At 33.4% G+C, this 16,426-nt stretch overlaps 2 protein-coding genes across 6 annotated transcripts in view; one reads left to right on the top strand and one right to left on the bottom strand.

Moving 5' to 3' along the window:
* Nucleotides 1-235: 235 nt before the first annotated feature.
* Nucleotides 236-8,780, bottom strand: BckdhB (Branched chain keto acid dehydrogenase E1 subunit beta). Its single transcript, XM_089084300.1, has 8 exons — nt 8,287-8,780; nt 6,615-6,692; nt 6,104-6,306; nt 5,567-5,722; nt 4,750-4,921; nt 3,345-3,490; nt 1,074-1,160; nt 236-558 (listed from the first exon to the last, which is right to left on the bottom strand). Exons 1-8 carry the CDS (start codon nt 8,432-8,434, stop codon nt 418-420), a joined length of 1,131 nt encoding a protein of 376 aa, XP_088940426.1. The 5' UTR covers nt 8,435-8,780; the 3' UTR covers nt 236-417.
* Nucleotides 8,781-9,511: 731 nt separating this feature from the next.
* Nucleotides 9,512-16,426, top strand: part of LOC105425976 (KH domain-containing, RNA-binding, signal transduction-associated protein 2) — a 45,194-nt gene continuing 38,279 nt past the window's right edge. Inside the window, exons 1-10 of one of the 5 annotated variants that reach the window (XM_089084297.1) lie at nt 9,519-9,926; nt 10,852-10,973; nt 11,058-11,174; nt 11,262-11,571; nt 11,908-12,022; nt 12,105-12,224; nt 12,468-12,544; nt 13,579-13,675; nt 13,772-13,892; nt 14,133-15,152. In XM_089084297.1, coding sequence (XP_088940423.1) covers nt 9,713-9,926; nt 10,852-10,973; nt 11,058-11,174; nt 11,262-11,571; nt 11,908-12,022; nt 12,105-12,224; nt 12,468-12,544; nt 13,579-13,675; nt 13,772-13,865 — 1,266 coding nt within the window. In that variant the 5' untranslated portion in view covers nt 9,519-9,712 and the 3' untranslated portion in view covers nt 13,866-13,892; nt 14,133-15,152. Of the gene's footprint in view, nt 9,927-10,851; nt 10,974-11,057; nt 11,175-11,261; nt 11,572-11,907; nt 12,023-12,104; nt 12,225-12,467; nt 12,545-13,578; nt 13,676-13,771; nt 15,153-15,588; nt 15,945-16,426 lie in introns of those variants that run through there. The other 4 variants (XM_089084298.1, XM_089084296.1, XR_016141182.1 and 1 more) reach the window with 4 other exon arrangements.

Here is a 16,426-nt window from a genome sequence, read left to right as displayed (position 1 = left end):
GCGCGCATCAACGTGCAAATCAAACGGACGATTTTTACTGCGACTATTATTTTTTCTTTGCATTACTTTTTTGTAATCTTTCGGGTGGCAGATAAAGGGAGAAAGGGAATAAAGTACATATTTATTGCATAAAATATAATTTTATATATACATACATATATATATATATATATATATATGTATATATATATATATATATATATACATACACACATATATATATATATATATATGATATATATTCAAGAAATTTATAACATTTTTACTAATAATAAAAACAGTAAAAAAATAGCGTAATTAAGCTATAACATTCTCAGCGTAATAAATCTCAGCGTATAATCAACATTTCGCATTAACGAACACTCCTTTTTTGGTGCGATGCGTTTGCGATCCTAGCGATCCTCCTCGTCAAGATTGTCAATATTTAAGGCTATCTCGAACAGCCGCGAAGCAACGCCACTTGTCCGGTAAGTAGAACGGCTCGAAAATGTGCGGGAATGGACAGTCCCATCCTGTGACCCTTTGAACCGGCGACTCCAGGTATAAGAAACACTCCGCCTGTTGACGATTTGACAAAAGTACCGTCAGAGCAAACGTGACTCAGTCCGCGATTGGCACGATTAGATAGTTTTACGGCTTTTCTATCGCGGCGCAACCGCGACTTTCTAATTTATAAGAACAGATCGATCGGTATAAGTTAATCGCGAGCAAACAAACACGCAGCGGGGGAGGGAGGGGGGGGAGGGAGATTCGAGAGAAACACAAGACCGGGCTAATCGGCCGCCGTCAAAAACCGGTTCGGAAACCTATATTGCACGCTTGTAACATTATCGTCTCGCGTGACATTATACCCATCGGGTATACGCGACGAAGACTTCCGAACTCGATCGCCAGTTTGCACACGCGTTGATATTAGGGTCACGTGACAGATCTGCGGCGCGGTGCAGATGTCTGGCCTCCGTTGCATCAGGACTGCGCTTTCCATTTGCGCAACGGAGGATTTTCATTGTTGCCGCTGAAATCTGAGAATCTTTTACAGGGGGGGGAGGGGGGAGGAGGCAGCCTTATCTTACCTGCACGGTCGCGGCTATTTCTGCCCCAAATCCATTCGTCATCGGCGCTTCATGGGCGATGATAACGCGTCCGGTTTTCCTCGCCGACTGCAACATTCGAGAGAGAAAAAGATGTACGTGTATATATATATATATATATATATATATATATATATATATATATATCGTATAAAATATATAAAATATAAAAATAAATAAAATATATAAAATACCGTATATATATATATATATATATATATATATATATATATACGATAATTTATTATCGGTCGCCGGTCTTGCCGAGTTTAATTCGCGCGTGATTTACGTCCCATATTGTACAATAATAACCTCGCGTAATGTGACCGACGCGCTTAACGACGCCGCCGATGATGGCACGAGTAGTTTTGTAATGACTATCAAATACGGGTCTAGAACGTTGTAGAAATACATGTCGGGAACAGCCGTTGCGATCGGGATACGTAGATATACTTGTGCTAAATGTGCATATGTGCATTTGTGTATGCGTACGTCCCGTTGTAAATCATTGACAAAGCTAAGTAGATAGATAAGCGCGATTGAACGTGGATACAGGTTCATATGACATTTTCGCACCGACCTTCCCTGCAACTTTCAGGAGTTGCAATCTTTCGTTACGGATACACCCCGCAGAAAAGCTACATCTCTATATTTATCGGATTGATATTTATGGGTTTCTACGTGTCCACTATTAACCTTTATTAATAGGCACAGTATCTTGCTGTCACAGTAAACGTTTGAATTATTGCCCCTTCCCCGTAATGTTCAATCTCTTTCAAAACGACGCCTACGGAAAATTGTTAATGTAGATTAACTTTTACGCTTACGCTTACGTAAAGTAAAAAAAAAAAAATCAATAACCGTATTTACGTATTTATATTAATTTTTTAATTATGGCGAAACATTAACAAAAAAAAATTATTTTTATTTATTATAATTTTATCTGACGTAATGCATTACATAATAAAATATAGTTAATAAAATTGTATTAAAAAAGAGACGCATTTTATATCTTGAATCTTAATAAGACATGAAAGCAATTATACTTCAAGATAAAGATCTTATTGGAACGGTTTGAATTGAGTTGGCAATTAATCACGCAATCGAATATAACATTTCATGTTTCTTCGATCGGTTCACGAGTCGTATTTTTAACCAAACGCAATCCAAGTATCTCCAGCAAGCGGCACGGAGGTTTCTTCGCCGAAGCGATGCATCTCAGAATTTTGTTCTGCGAGAGCAGTTCGTCTCGTTGCGAAACGCCCGCGCGGCAGGCATGTCAGAGAGTAGACAAGACGGCGAATCCGCGACTGTATCGAAATTGCGGCGAAACGGGTTTTCAATTACGCTCTCCTCGACGCGCGCACGCACGCACGCACGCACGCACGCACGCACGCACGCACGCACGCACGCACGCACGCACGCACGCACGCACGCACGCGCGCGCGCGCGACGTATATAATATCGCGGCGGTTTGCAAGTCGCGAGTGGATATCGCGGTACGATCGAGCATATCATTAAGCGACCAGCGATCGATTAGCATAAATCAGCGCGATATTAGCGTCTATGGAAATCCTTATGCTATCGTAATCCGACATGCGGGGCACGCGAGGGGTCGGCCTCGCTCGGCACGTCCGCCTCTCGTTTCGCTTTCGGACAGCGACACGTCCGTTTTTCGCATCGTCGACGGGGACAGGACGAGCCAAGATCTCGAATCGCGACAGCTAATGCTCGCGCGATCGCGGACAACGTCGCGTTCGCGGGAAGAGGGGGGGGGAGTGAGGACGAGAGGTGCGGGGTCTCTTTACATCTCGCCTTCGCATTGTTTCTCGGCGTAGTTTCGCGACGTTCCAAAACGACAGCGGCGAGCGCATACAAATTGCGCGAAAGGGACTTCAATCCCTTGTTTCTCCCGTACCTTCGCGTGGGCGTATCCCAACGATTCTCCGGATGTCGAAACGCGCGCATTTCACGGTCGCGACACGTCCGTCACCGTATTCCGGGAACCTCGAGTTAAATCCGAGAGAGAACGGCGAGAAGGGAAAGAGGAGGAGAGATATATATCGCGCCGATTGCGTGGCCCTTGAGATTCGGCGTTAATGGGGAACGTGCGCGCGAACGCGGCACGAGGGACTGCGAGGAGGAGGCGGGAGGAATCACGTCGGGCTCCTCGCCTTAAGCGGAATATCACGAAATCGATCTTCCGTCTCTCAAGGAAACGTTCTCTCGCTTAATAACGCCGTTGTTCCCCACCTTGCACACGAGTTCCGCGTCCCAAGGTAGGATGGAGACGAGGTCTATCACCTCGCAGGACACGCCGAGCTTCTCCCGCGCTAGGTCGGCCACCTCCAGCAGAACGTGCACCTGAGTGCCCCAGCCTACGAGTGTCACGGCGTCACCTACGCGACAAAAAAAAAAAAAAGAAGAAAAACGTGCACAAACACATACACGCATACACATTCATTATATTCATAAGCGTAATCGCGTCTGCGCGGATAATAAAAACCGCGCGTTTCTTGCATCGCGTATCCTGTTTCAAGACCGGTCATATCATCGGCAAGATCGCCGCTCCGCTCCGGCAATTGGATAATGGAAGGAACGCGATCGCATTTGTAAATTATATCCACGGAGAAGACTCTCCACGTCCTCTTGTGTGTATGCGAGTATGCGAATAGTTACTTTCTACGACTTCAAATAACGCCTCCTCTGACGCGTTATTCTCGTTCGACCGCGCGCGTCTCGCCGTGAATAATGTAAAGAGCGGAGAACCTGCCGTATGTTCAAAACATTTCTCCGAAGAGTGATTTTACAACCGCAAATATCTATTCAGAGTGTGTAATCATTTCCGCGTACTCTGAGAGATCTGAGCTTCTAACGATACTAATTATAAATACGTCGCGACAGAAACTCGTAAGTGGAAACTTCGCTCTTGAATCAACGTTATTAATGGCAGATTGATAAAATATTATTAATGTCAATTATCAGTATTAGAGATCTCGAAGAAAATATTGGTTATTAAGAAAAAGAAGAGCGAGTCATTTATATAAAACGATAAATAATTTAAATAAATAATAACTATATGTACAAACTTCTTGATCATTTAGTGAGATCTTGCTTAATTTTATATATATATATATTTATATATATAATTATATATATATATATATATTCCATTTCTTTTTTTTATTATTGCATTATTCTTCTACCAATTCTGTATTGTCTTTTTAATATTTATTATTTCTTGCGATAAATATTACCTCAAATTTATGCCCTTCTTGCGAAGTAGGAAACTTCCGGTTTGAATTATCTTGAAATATTTTCATAATTTTATTTTTTAATATTTTAATAATTTCCTTGTAGATTTATGAAATGCTAAGAAATATCAGTAATATTAAATTAATTATCAATTTAATTATATAAATTTGTTTTATTTTCAGCTTTGACGCTGCGTTTCAAGACTTAATAATCGGCGCGCAGTTAAAACAAGAAAAATATATATAAAATTTATAAAAAATTAATTAAATGTAATGCAAAATCTTATTTTTCTACATTGTGCAATGTACAGAAAAGTATGATAAGGCAGAAGCGTTTTATGTATACATACTAGATTTATTCAAAAATATCAAACGCTTGAGTATCGACGCCTTTCAGAACTCACCACTTCTCACAATCTCAGCCTTGCCGATTTCGATCTTGTAATGTGCCACGGGCACCTCGTCGATCGCTGTGCGATATAGAATTTTAGGCTCGAATATAATGCAAGGATCTGGCTCGTCGATGCAACTCAATAGGAGACCCTTCGCGTGCATCGCTCCGCGTGGCACGACGATCTGAAAGGAAGAAGAAAGATGAGCTTCTCCGGGAAGCTGGTGATTGTATCCTCGCAATTCTCTCGATAATTGGCGAGTCCTCGCCATCGTCTCAAAACAGGGATAAAATTGATCCGATCCGAATAACGTCGGCGGCGATATTACGTTGCCGTCGTCGCTCCGCTCGTAATCGCGATGTACGATAGCGATGCATTAGTGTGCGGGGAAAACTTTCTTCATGCATACGTAGAGCGTACACGTCGTACAATATTCATGGAATTTGTTGAGGAAAGTTGTAGGCTCTGCTGCTGACGCGGGATATAGCGAAGGCACAAGGAACGTCCATGATGATGGAAATTCGGTGGTGAGGCGTTCGGTTGTCGCGCGATCCTAGAGATGATCGTCGGAAAACAAAATTACACATTCCAATTGTTTAATTTTTTCACATTCCATAGTTTCAGCTATCTCGTATGTACAAATGTCGATGCGCGATCTTTTACAATTTTTTCAAAAATCATTTATATTTCAGCAAAGAACTCGTTTTTCTTTCCATTCGACTATTAGCCGAAGAGATAACTTAGGATTAAGGCATGATGACAAAAAAAAAAAAAAGCGAGCATGTGTTCAACAACAAATAAGATAAGAAATAGCGTCATTTTTACTAGCCTTCAAGCCAGGAGTGTGCGCGAAGTAAGCTTCCGGGCTCTGGGAATGATAAAGGCCGCCGTGACCGACCGCTCCGCAAGGCGCGCGAATTGTTAGTTTACCACAGTCAAACATATTGCCGCTTCGATACCTCATTTTAGCTGCTTCGTTTACCAACTGTGGATAAAACAAACACAAAATCTCGTTAATAATTTGATGAGATAATTAATCCTTACACGCCTTATTCAATAATTCGCGCGACGATCAAATTGCGTATCCCGTGTTACTTCACACAAGAAGATCCGCTCGCGAAAAATCTTTTCGCAAACACTATAGACAAAAAGTTTTCGCCCTCTGCATTTTTTAAGCGAATAGATTTCTTCGCGTTATACATTTCTTTGTGCTTAAGGATACTTCTTTATTCTTCGAGCGTTAAATCTTCTGAAAGCTTTAGACTTCTTTTTTTCTTTTTATACTCTTGATACATCATGAAATAAAAATTATCACTCTATTCTTTATCGAATTCTTTATACGTATCGAATGAATAATATGCGACACCTGGTCGAAAGCGGGAAATATGTAGTCCGCGAATTGTATTTCGCCAATCGCCGATATCCCCGCGTTGGCTAATCCAATTCCAAAACCGGCAATTCCTTGCTCACAAAGAGGTGTATTAAAGACACGATCAGCACCGAAACGTTTCTTCAAATCCATCGTGCAACGGAAGACACCTCCAAACGCCACATCCTCGCCAAACACCACTAAAATTAAAAAAAAAAAATTATTAGTAAAACATTATTTTTTTCTGAAAAAATATATAAATAATTTCACCCTAATGATTTCAAGATTTAAAAATTTTAGATCATTCTAGACGAATAAAATTTCATCAATTTTTTAAAATGATTTAAAAAAAATTATCTGTAGAGTTTAGTACATATCGAAAGTATTAAAAAAGTTAAGAATGTTTAATAAATATATCTAATAAATATACTAGAGAAAACGTTTCAACAATATCTCTTTTACATACATATTTCAATTAAAGAAATATAAATATAACGATAATCCTTACCTGAACGTGGATCGTTTTCCAATGCGACAGTAAGCCCGTGATTTATGGCTTGATACATATTCATCTTTTGTGTCTCACCTGAAAACATGACTTTTTTTACGTAATCACATGAATAATACATTAGGCATAAAATTTTGAAATATTATTGCAACAATTTCTTGAGGACTGAAGGCTTTAATTTTTAAAAGAAACTATAAATTTCATATAATAAAAATTTAAATTATTTTTATTATGACAATCTATAACTTTAATAATAATTTTATTTCTAAAGAATATAATAATTTATTGTTTACACATTGCATCGGTTTTTAATTTATTCTTAACATGGTTTACCTCATCTATATTGATCTACATATGAAACAGAAACGTCCAATAAAGATATAAATATTTTAAGTATTTAAATTTTAACGTTCAAATATCTTTAGGATTTAAATTTTTGTTCCGTTTACTCATTCTCTTAGAAAGACACTAACTGTAATCAATTATTAAAGAGAAAGAGATAAAGCAAAAAGCACTCCGTTTTCGAACTAAACTAAATTAATTTCTCTATTTTAACTCATTGTAAATAATATTTTGCTCTGTTACATTGCGTTCCATCCTTTCCATTATATCAATTTGAATTTTTATATGTCAAAGTTATCGCGCATATTTCCATATATAAGTCCATATACGTCAATTTCAGTCAATTGACTAACAAATAAAAAGCAACATGGCAATCTATATATTGAGTCTCGCATCAATTTGCATTCATATAGCTGTATTATACACGCTGCGGATTTTCAATACGAATTGTCGTTATACGCACGATTGTCAACTTCAGATTAATTTTTTGTCGAAAGTCGTTTTTCAAAGAAAAAAAAATATTAGGCTCTCATAATTCGTTTCATTTATCATATTTAATATCTCATTGAAAAAAATGAGTATCGCCGTATAAAAATAATAAAAGTCAAGAAAAAGATTTCTTTAATCAGAAAAAAATAACAAAATATCACATTTACTAAGTTTATTCTTTTTCGCTACTAAAACTTTTGCCAAATTTTAAACATTTATTTCATTTTAAGTACAACGGGTATATTAGTATATTTAAGTAACGGGTATTGTAATGCTAGTTGTAAAACAAACTTACTATTCTTACTATTTCGTTCTAAAAAAATTTAAAGTAATTAGATAGAAAATTATGTGTAGAATGTGAGCGATATGTTCGAAAAGTTGCCAGTCACAAACTGAAGACCTAATAAACATCAATGACATGCAATATTATAATCTCTCACTAAACGATATAAATATAATAATAATAATAAATATAATATGATATATATATGTATATATATATATATATATAAATATATATATAAATATATAATATATATGAAAAATAATTTTCTATTACTAATTTTTTATATTTAATTTCTTATTCTTTAATTCTATTTATTTTTGTATCTGAGCTCTAATTATTATGTATAATATATATATATATATATATATATATATATATATATATATATATATATATTATATATCTAATATCGATATAATGTTAGTAACATTATATATTACTAACGATAACTTGTTGCATTTATCGAGAAGGCAACCGTAGTCAGTATAGACCCATGTGGAAGACTATGGAAGAAGACCATATGATCAACATCTGCAACTCCTAATATTCACTTACCGGTGTTATTTGACCTTTCACATGGGAAATACGTAAAGTGCACGGCTCTGGCATGGCTCTTCCGACTGACGGAAGCCTCATCGCGGTTCAAAAGCAGTCTTCTTCCTGCGTACCGCAGCCGCGTGCTCAACTTGCCAAGCATTGTCATGTCTCTCTCACTCTATCTCTCTCTCTCTCTCTCTCTTTCTCTCTCTCCCTTTTCGTCTCGTCGACGCATCCAAGCAGCAAAACCGTTCGACGCTAAGACGTCACAAAGTTCTTATCTCTATTTTACACACAATGCCGATACGGTCGCAAAAGGTTCTCTCGCTCGACTTCGCGAGCGGGATTTCGTAAACAGCCAATAAACAGCCAGAGGTGCGCGAGCGAGAAAAGGAGAGGGGGGAAAAAGAAGGCGCGTGTGCGATCGAACGATCGACGTGCACGTTCGATCGGACACGTCGATCGTGCACGCGCAAACGAGAACTGGTTTTCTACGATGTACAAACCGATCCCGAACTCGGTGCAAGCATATGATTCAACCGAAAAGGGGATAGGAGCCTCCGGAGTGGGAGAGAGGACGGATAAGGTCACTGACGTTAGTAACGCTTATCGCTTCTTACCGAGCGATAACGAAGAAGGAAGATCTGAGTTTTGTTTTCCTAGATCAATCAGATTTCGCCGCGGGCGAACTCTTGTTCGACTGAGCGCCGTACCGAACAACCTTCGAAGAGACGAAAAACATGATTTTGACGCATATGTCGTGGAATTTAAATGCATTAGAAAATAGTGCGTATCAAAATGATTTGTCTTTGTCGCGCTCTGCTGCGTTTCTAATCGCTGATCTAACTCTGGCAGACTCCAACGGTTGAATAATTGACGACGAGAGATTTATAATTATTTATCTGCTGACGTGATCACACGAAAGAGGTAAATAGATTTTATTTTAATTTATTAGATTTCTATCTTTTTTTATCGAATTTTCTTTAAACTTGATATCAGATACGCGAGATCAAATGTGAATGATTTCAACTTTACTTTACTTTCTTTTCATCTCAGATAATGATAAATTTGTATTTTTTTTATTCGAAATGTTTTTTTTTTCACTGTAGCTATCTTATCGATCGATGATTATAGTGTAACCCACGCGCGTTATCGTGACGTGATCTATTTTACCGACTGTAGATTTAAATTACAGGTTCGATTGTCCAGGTTCGAAACGGTCCGATCGATGAAATTTGGCGTGAGGGCAGACTGTGGGCTGCAATCACGGATGCAAATCTTCGGCGGGAGCAGCAACGAGATGCGCGGCGCGTGCATCGTCGGCCATTACGGATTCGTTTCCACTGACGCGTCGCTGTAACAGCGGAGTGCGATTTTTCCGATAAATAACACCTTATTGTGCGTAGGTTGGTGCACTGTTGAAATTGATCAGTAACAAACTAGGATGTCGTTAAACATGGATATGGAGCGGTCGAGCAACGGGGAGTACAAGTATCAGAGGGAGGATGACGCCGACGACAAAGCCAGATCGCTGGATGAGACCGATGACAAGGATCATCAGATGGATAAGGCCGGCGAATATGTGCACGAGCTGCTGCAAGAAAAGATCGAGCTCGACTCTCAAAAATGGCCCAACGCTACCCGGTTACTCAGCCAAGGTAAGCTGAGAGGGATATCGTTCAAGTAAATTCACTGTAACAAGAGTCGTGGAGCCAAGTTCATTGTGATAAAAAAAAAAAAAAAAAAAAAAAAAAAAAAAACCACTAGAATGCAAAGTTGAGAAAGTTATTTTTGAAAAGTACCTCATTACACTCGAGAAGTATCAAGTTGTTTCAATTTCTGTTACTTATTTACCAATTTTTAAAGATTTTTTTAGAATACATTTGACTCGTATGTACATATGTATACACACACACACACACACACACACACACACACACACACATTTCTATGTGTGCAAATAACGAGTATATTTGTTATATTTAACAAATTGGAGTAATTTCTTAAAATTTCGAATTTCTAGTTCCTCAAAATTAATTTAAGTAGTTAGTTTAAGTATTAAATGTTCTTACAGAATTAAATTGTTTATTGTCTCGTTTGATACTGGATTTGATACGTAACTTAAGAGAAAATATGCAATTATAAAAATGACTTTGAATCTTAATCTAATTTTATCATTAATATGGTGTGTATGTGTGTGTGTGTGTGGGGGGGGGTGGTATTATGTATGTATGATTTGACGAATATATGTATATGTTATGTATGTATAGAACAAATACTTTGAAACATTTGTTGCATCAAATGGACCATACTCATAAATTAATGAGGGAGCAATAAGAAACAAATGTATCTTGTTAATTTTAAATAAAAGACTTTAAGGAAAGAAGGATTTTAAATAAAGATGTAATTTTTTAAGAGAATATAATAAATTATGTATATTTTGTAGATATTGTACATATGTCTGTTAATAAATTTAAAATAAAAAATGATTTGATGAAAATACATAGTGAAAACACATTGAATTAAGATTTAAATATTTTAACTATTTTCTAACAATTTTAAAGAAAATTTTATGTTTTATAGAAATAGAGAAAACAGAAGCTATGCGTAGACCAATGAGAGAATCAAAATATGTGGACATTTATCGTGAAAAGCCTGTTCGTGTCTCTGTGAAAGTTTTGATACCTGTTCGCGAACATCCCAAAGTGAGCAGTGTTATTTATTTGCTACAGCAATCTAAATTACAATGGATTTGAAATAAATTTAAATTATGTAATTTTTTGTTATAGTTTAATTTTGTTGGAAAATTACTTGGTCCAAAAGGCAATTCCATGAAACGTCTACAGGAAGAAACAATGTGCAAGATGGCAGTGTTAGGTAGAGGATCAATGAAAGATAAACAAAAAGTAAGTGACAAAGAAGAAGTTTTATTTTACTTTTCAATTTGTCCTGAAAAATATTGGCTTATATCTTTTGGATGGATTTAATTTCAGGAAGAGGAGCTTCGTTCTTCCTTAAATTTGAAATACGCGCATCTTTCCGATGATCTACATGTGGAAATTACGGCTATAGCTTCTCCAGCAGAAGCTTACGCTCGCATTGCCTTCGCACTAGCCGAAGTACGAAAATATTTGATTCCCGATAACAATGATAATATACGTCAAGAACAAATGCGCGAAATGGAAATGAACATGTCCGACGATCCTGTCTCGAATGATCGTAGACCTTCGATGAGAGGACCTTCGAATATTGGCGTCGGAAACAGGCAAGCTGGAAGACAAGCATTACCTAGAACGTCTAGAGGTTGGTTGCAAAGTTATTAAAAAAAAAAAAAAAACTTATTTTCAAAATGGATTGCAGTTTATCTTATTCTTGTTTATTCACAAACTTTCATTCAACTTTTCATTCAACTTTTTGTAAAAAATCGAGGCATGGAATGAAGGTCGGAATCAAATCTCGCTGGCTACGAATCGAGCGCTCTCGTACAGAGCTGTGCATGTTATTAAAATATCTTCACAACGATATATGGAAGTATGCAAGAAACATGATCGAAGACATAATAGATTTTTGATATCGCGATAAAAGTATTTAAATTTCTTATATTAAATTTTTTTGTTCTTAAATTGCTAAATTTTTTAGCTATACTTCCCCCACCTGTGAATCGTGGACCGCCCGGTGCTCGACCAGCACCGTCCAAATCTAAAGTGTTTTCAATTCTAGATCGTGCGAGGGCTGCTATGGATCAAGGTTATAAGTGAGTTTATGCTATAAATACAATATAACAAAATACATTGATTACATATTAGATAAAATATTAAAATATATTCTGCTTATAGCTATGAAACTCAGACTTCTGCACCAACAAACCGGTCTGGATCACATCATGATTACGATTATCATGGATCATCAGGTAGCAATGCTCGGTACGGCGATCGTCATTATACATCAAATTCTGGGTATGTATTATTATATAAGAATAAAAGTATGGGGAATAATGCAAAATTTGAAAAGTAGATTCTCTAATGTATGCATTAAAATTTTAATCTATAATATAAAATTTGATAGTGTAATTGCAAAAATTTCATTATATTATAAAAACGTAATTTTTATTTTATATAATCTCGTTATTAATATTTATTATGTTATGGAATTCATATCAATTCTATTTAACAAAAATGACATGTATCTTTATTTTCAAGATATACGACTTATGAATACGACGATGATTCTGCACCACATTCTTCACGAGATTATTATGAATCTTCGGATTATCCAGGTAAGTTATTATTATTTGTATATTTTTTTAATTATTAAATTAAATTCCTTATAAAACAATTTTTTTATAAATTTGTAATTAATAAAACAAAAAGATGTTATATCATTAAATTGTGTATTTACATTTGTGAGTTTGCAAATTCGTCTCTAAATGATGTAAATCCTTTATTATGCTTACGCAGGGTTTATGATAACATAATAATTTTATAATAAATTTTGTAATATAAATATAAATAAACTTGACTATAAATAGACTTGAGAAATTACTTATATTTATAATTATTGCTATAAACTGAAGCTATTATAGTTATTGTACAACATTAATAATACAATACATAATGTTCACATATGTAAAATAAGAACATTGAAAGCTTCTATAGGAATGCATTAAATGCACTAAAACTGTATAATTGTAAATTACATATTTAATTCTGTTATAAAAGAAATAACTTTTTAGATTAATAATTTTAAACATTTTATCAGAGATTGAAAATTTATTTTTAGCCTCTAATACATATTTAACGGATAAATCAATAACAAATAACATTTTTGTAATTTCGAATTGATTAATAATATTAAAGAAATTTTATAATATTTAATAGAAATTTTATTATAATATAGTATATTTTAAATAAAAACTTTTAGAAGACACAAACTTCATAGAATATTTATTTTATAGAAATTAATTTTAATGCAATTTTTAATAAATTTTGCCTTATGTTTAAATCAGTTTAGTTATTATGCGCGTAAAAAAAGAATTACATAGATATAATAATAACAGATAATACATAATTTATATTGATTCTCCAATTTATGAATCGTGCAATTCCAATTGAAGCATCAAAAGCGTAACTTAAGTTCGGTATAACAATAAAACCAATTTAAACCCTGCCGTAAACCATAACGAAACTGCATGTCATTCATATCGCATTGATGACTTTGAAAATTTAAGTGTCTTACTATATGAAAGAATTGCCATCGTGTTCTACCTAAATGAAAAATAATTAAAGCGCAATGAATCCATATAATTCGCAGAGGAGTCATCGAGCCGCGCTTGGAAATCTTACAAGACTACAACAACTTCAGGTGCAGCCTCGCGTTATCGCACCACCCCATATACACGACCTTCCAAGTAAACACCTATAAAAAATCATCCATTATTTTTTTTATCACGCTTATCCATATTCCTCTAAATGATTTTTTTTTTTTTGACATTATTATTTCATAGCATTATTAATCCATTGGCGGTTAATCTTCCTAATGTACGGCGGCCTATGATGCCCACTATGCAGAAATCAATAAACGAAAGAAATCGTCTTTAATCGATCGACAGCATAAAGGCTAATATGGTAATGATGAGCAAATCTTGTTATTCTTGACGATATTAAACATACAGTAATCAAAATCAAAATTTCTAATCGGAATATTTATTTATTCAAGCTTTTCTCTTGTAAGAAGACTAATATACTTTTAATATAAGATAATTAATATAAGGGACTTATACGTTCTCTCTATCTCCGTATTTCTCAGATCTATAAATACTTTTTTATTTTCATTTTTTTTTTTATAATGGATTCAATAATTTTCAGATTTTTTTCCGCGGACATTGGATAAACAGGAACATATAAACAAATTCGCAATTAAAATATATCCATAAAATTGCCAGCATTAGCCAGCGAATATAAAATTCATCATTATATCATTTTCGATCACAAGCGCGATACAACTTTATTCCCTTGACAATTCTCAATTGCTTCATAATTTTAATTCAAAATAAAACCTAATTTTATATAAAACTATTTCCATTCCTTCAATCCTTTTCCTAAAATTTTGGACTACAGATGGATTTAATTATTGACAAGAAGTAAAGGACCAAGAGGATCGATGGAATAAAATAATTAAAATATTTGAATAAGTGATTAAAAAAATATTACATAAAATAAAACGAGAATTATATGAAGTTTGTAATCGTATACTCTAACATGTTATATATATGAATTAAGTGCGAATTAGAGGCTAAATAATATAATTATTTCTCTTTTGTACTTAATATTTTTTATGATTTAAAAATATGATAAAATATGATAAAAAACAAAAATCTAATGTTTAATCTTCTGACTCTCTATCAAATTATGTATTAATATCCATTTTTCAATCATCAGAGCAATATAACTCACATGTGTATTAAGATAATTGAAATATTAATAACACAATATTGCATTGTAAATAAAATCATACGATTTAAATTACATACAATGCAAATTAAAACTTATAAATGGATAACATAATGATCGTATGAGTATTATAATATGATATATTATTTATCTAATATGCACAGCCTCTATCCATTAAAGTTAAAATGCATAATATCTAGCTGTATAAAAAAATATTATATAGAACAGTGCAGAATTATATATGTATACATATATAATTCTATATGTTATTATATATGTATTACATATATAATTATATATACATATATAAATCCAATAATTTGTGGATATAATTAAAAGTTGTGTAGACTGTTATTCATAAATCTGTTATTAAAATAGTAATATGTAATCTGTAATCTTCAAAAATTGAAATAAATATGAAATAATAATATGAAATATTTTGTTTTGAAAACCGAAATAAATTTCCTAACCAGTGATAAAGCTAAGATTTTAATAAGATTCTAAGGTAGAATAAAAATAAATAGCATAGATATAAATAAATTTTTTATCATATGCATGGAAACTTTAGTTATATTTTATAAATAATGATCGAAATATTACTTTAAATACTCACATTTTAAATATCCTTAATGCGTCAACATATTGTATTGAGAAAATTTGATAAAATTGATTTTTTAATTTAATATATAAATTATGACAAAATTTGAAAAATCTTCATTAAATAACTGATTCTTTTTATAAATATAGTATATAAAGCATTAATATTGACAGGAAAGTTTTGATTTAAAAAATTATTTAATTATTGCAAATTTAGAAATATCTTGGAGAATTATTCTATTTTATTCTAATATTATTTATATATTTCGTATAGGTGGATAAAAGATCATGAAGGTTTTTGAGATTATGAAGACCGCATGGGAATCACATTATGATTATCAATCTGTGAGTACATTTATTCATTATTTACTATTATTTATTAAATATGTTAAAATGTTAAAATCAAATGCAAATTAATCTGATTTAACAGTTTTTTTTTTTTTTTACGTTAAATTGTTACGTTAAATATAAACGTTTATGTTTTTTTATTTCTTTTTAAGTACTTGTTTTATAATTATTTATTTAATAATTATAATTTTTATAAATATGCTTGCATTTATGCAAAGATATTAATTGGAAACATGATTTTTTTATGAGTAAATGTAAGTAAAATTGAAATGTTAAAACATATTTTATGTCTATTGCATTTTATTTTCTATGCTTATTATTGTAATGTATTTAGTTATTTATTATTTTTACTTATTATTTTTTTGAACGAGGAAACTTTTATTTAAGACTCGACTTTTTCAAAGAGTTATCGATTTTATAACATCATAGGAGAGAAATTACTGCACGTTATTTCTCACCTATAACATCGTAAATTATACGTATTTAATATGGTACGTATGGTTGCGGCGAAAGAGCCGAACCTTAATATTTATTATCAAAATAATAAAAATCCAATAATTATAATTCAATTTATTATTAATTTTTTAAATATGATAGAATTGTTAAAAATATTAGAAATAATATTATTTAATGACTTTTTATATTTTGTAGCAATTATATACTATAGTCATCAGTTATTTGAGAATGAAAAATAAACGAGATAAAAAAAAATGATTTTTCTTAAAAAAATAATATCCTTATCCTACGTATCTTTCATATTTTGA

This window comes from Pogonomyrmex barbatus, unplaced genomic scaffold (assembly GCF_055798465.1).
Source record: "Pogonomyrmex barbatus isolate J1 unplaced genomic scaffold, ASM5579846v1 scaffold8, whole genome shotgun sequence".
Classification (NCBI taxonomy): domain Eukaryota; kingdom Metazoa; phylum Arthropoda; class Insecta; order Hymenoptera; family Formicidae; genus Pogonomyrmex; species Pogonomyrmex barbatus.
Note: the sequence above shows the minus strand (reverse complement) of the source record. Positions and strands in the feature narration are given on the sequence as shown.

What these genes read in the sequence shown, in the direction of transcription:
- BckdhB (XM_089084300.1), bottom strand. Translation starts at nt 8,434, where the DNA reads ATGACAATGCTTGGCAAGTTGAGCACGCGGCTGCGGTACGCAGGAAGA. An exon ending in GGAAAACGATCCACGTTCAG is followed by an intron (nt 6,307 to 6,614) that starts GTAAGGATTATC and finishes TTTTAATTTTAG; the next exon opens with TGGTGTTTGGCGAGGATGTG. An exon ending in TATTTCCCGCTTTCGACCAG is followed by an intron (nt 5,723 to 6,103) that starts GTGTCGCATATT and finishes TTTTATCCACAG; the next exon opens with TTGGTAAACGAAGCAGCTAA.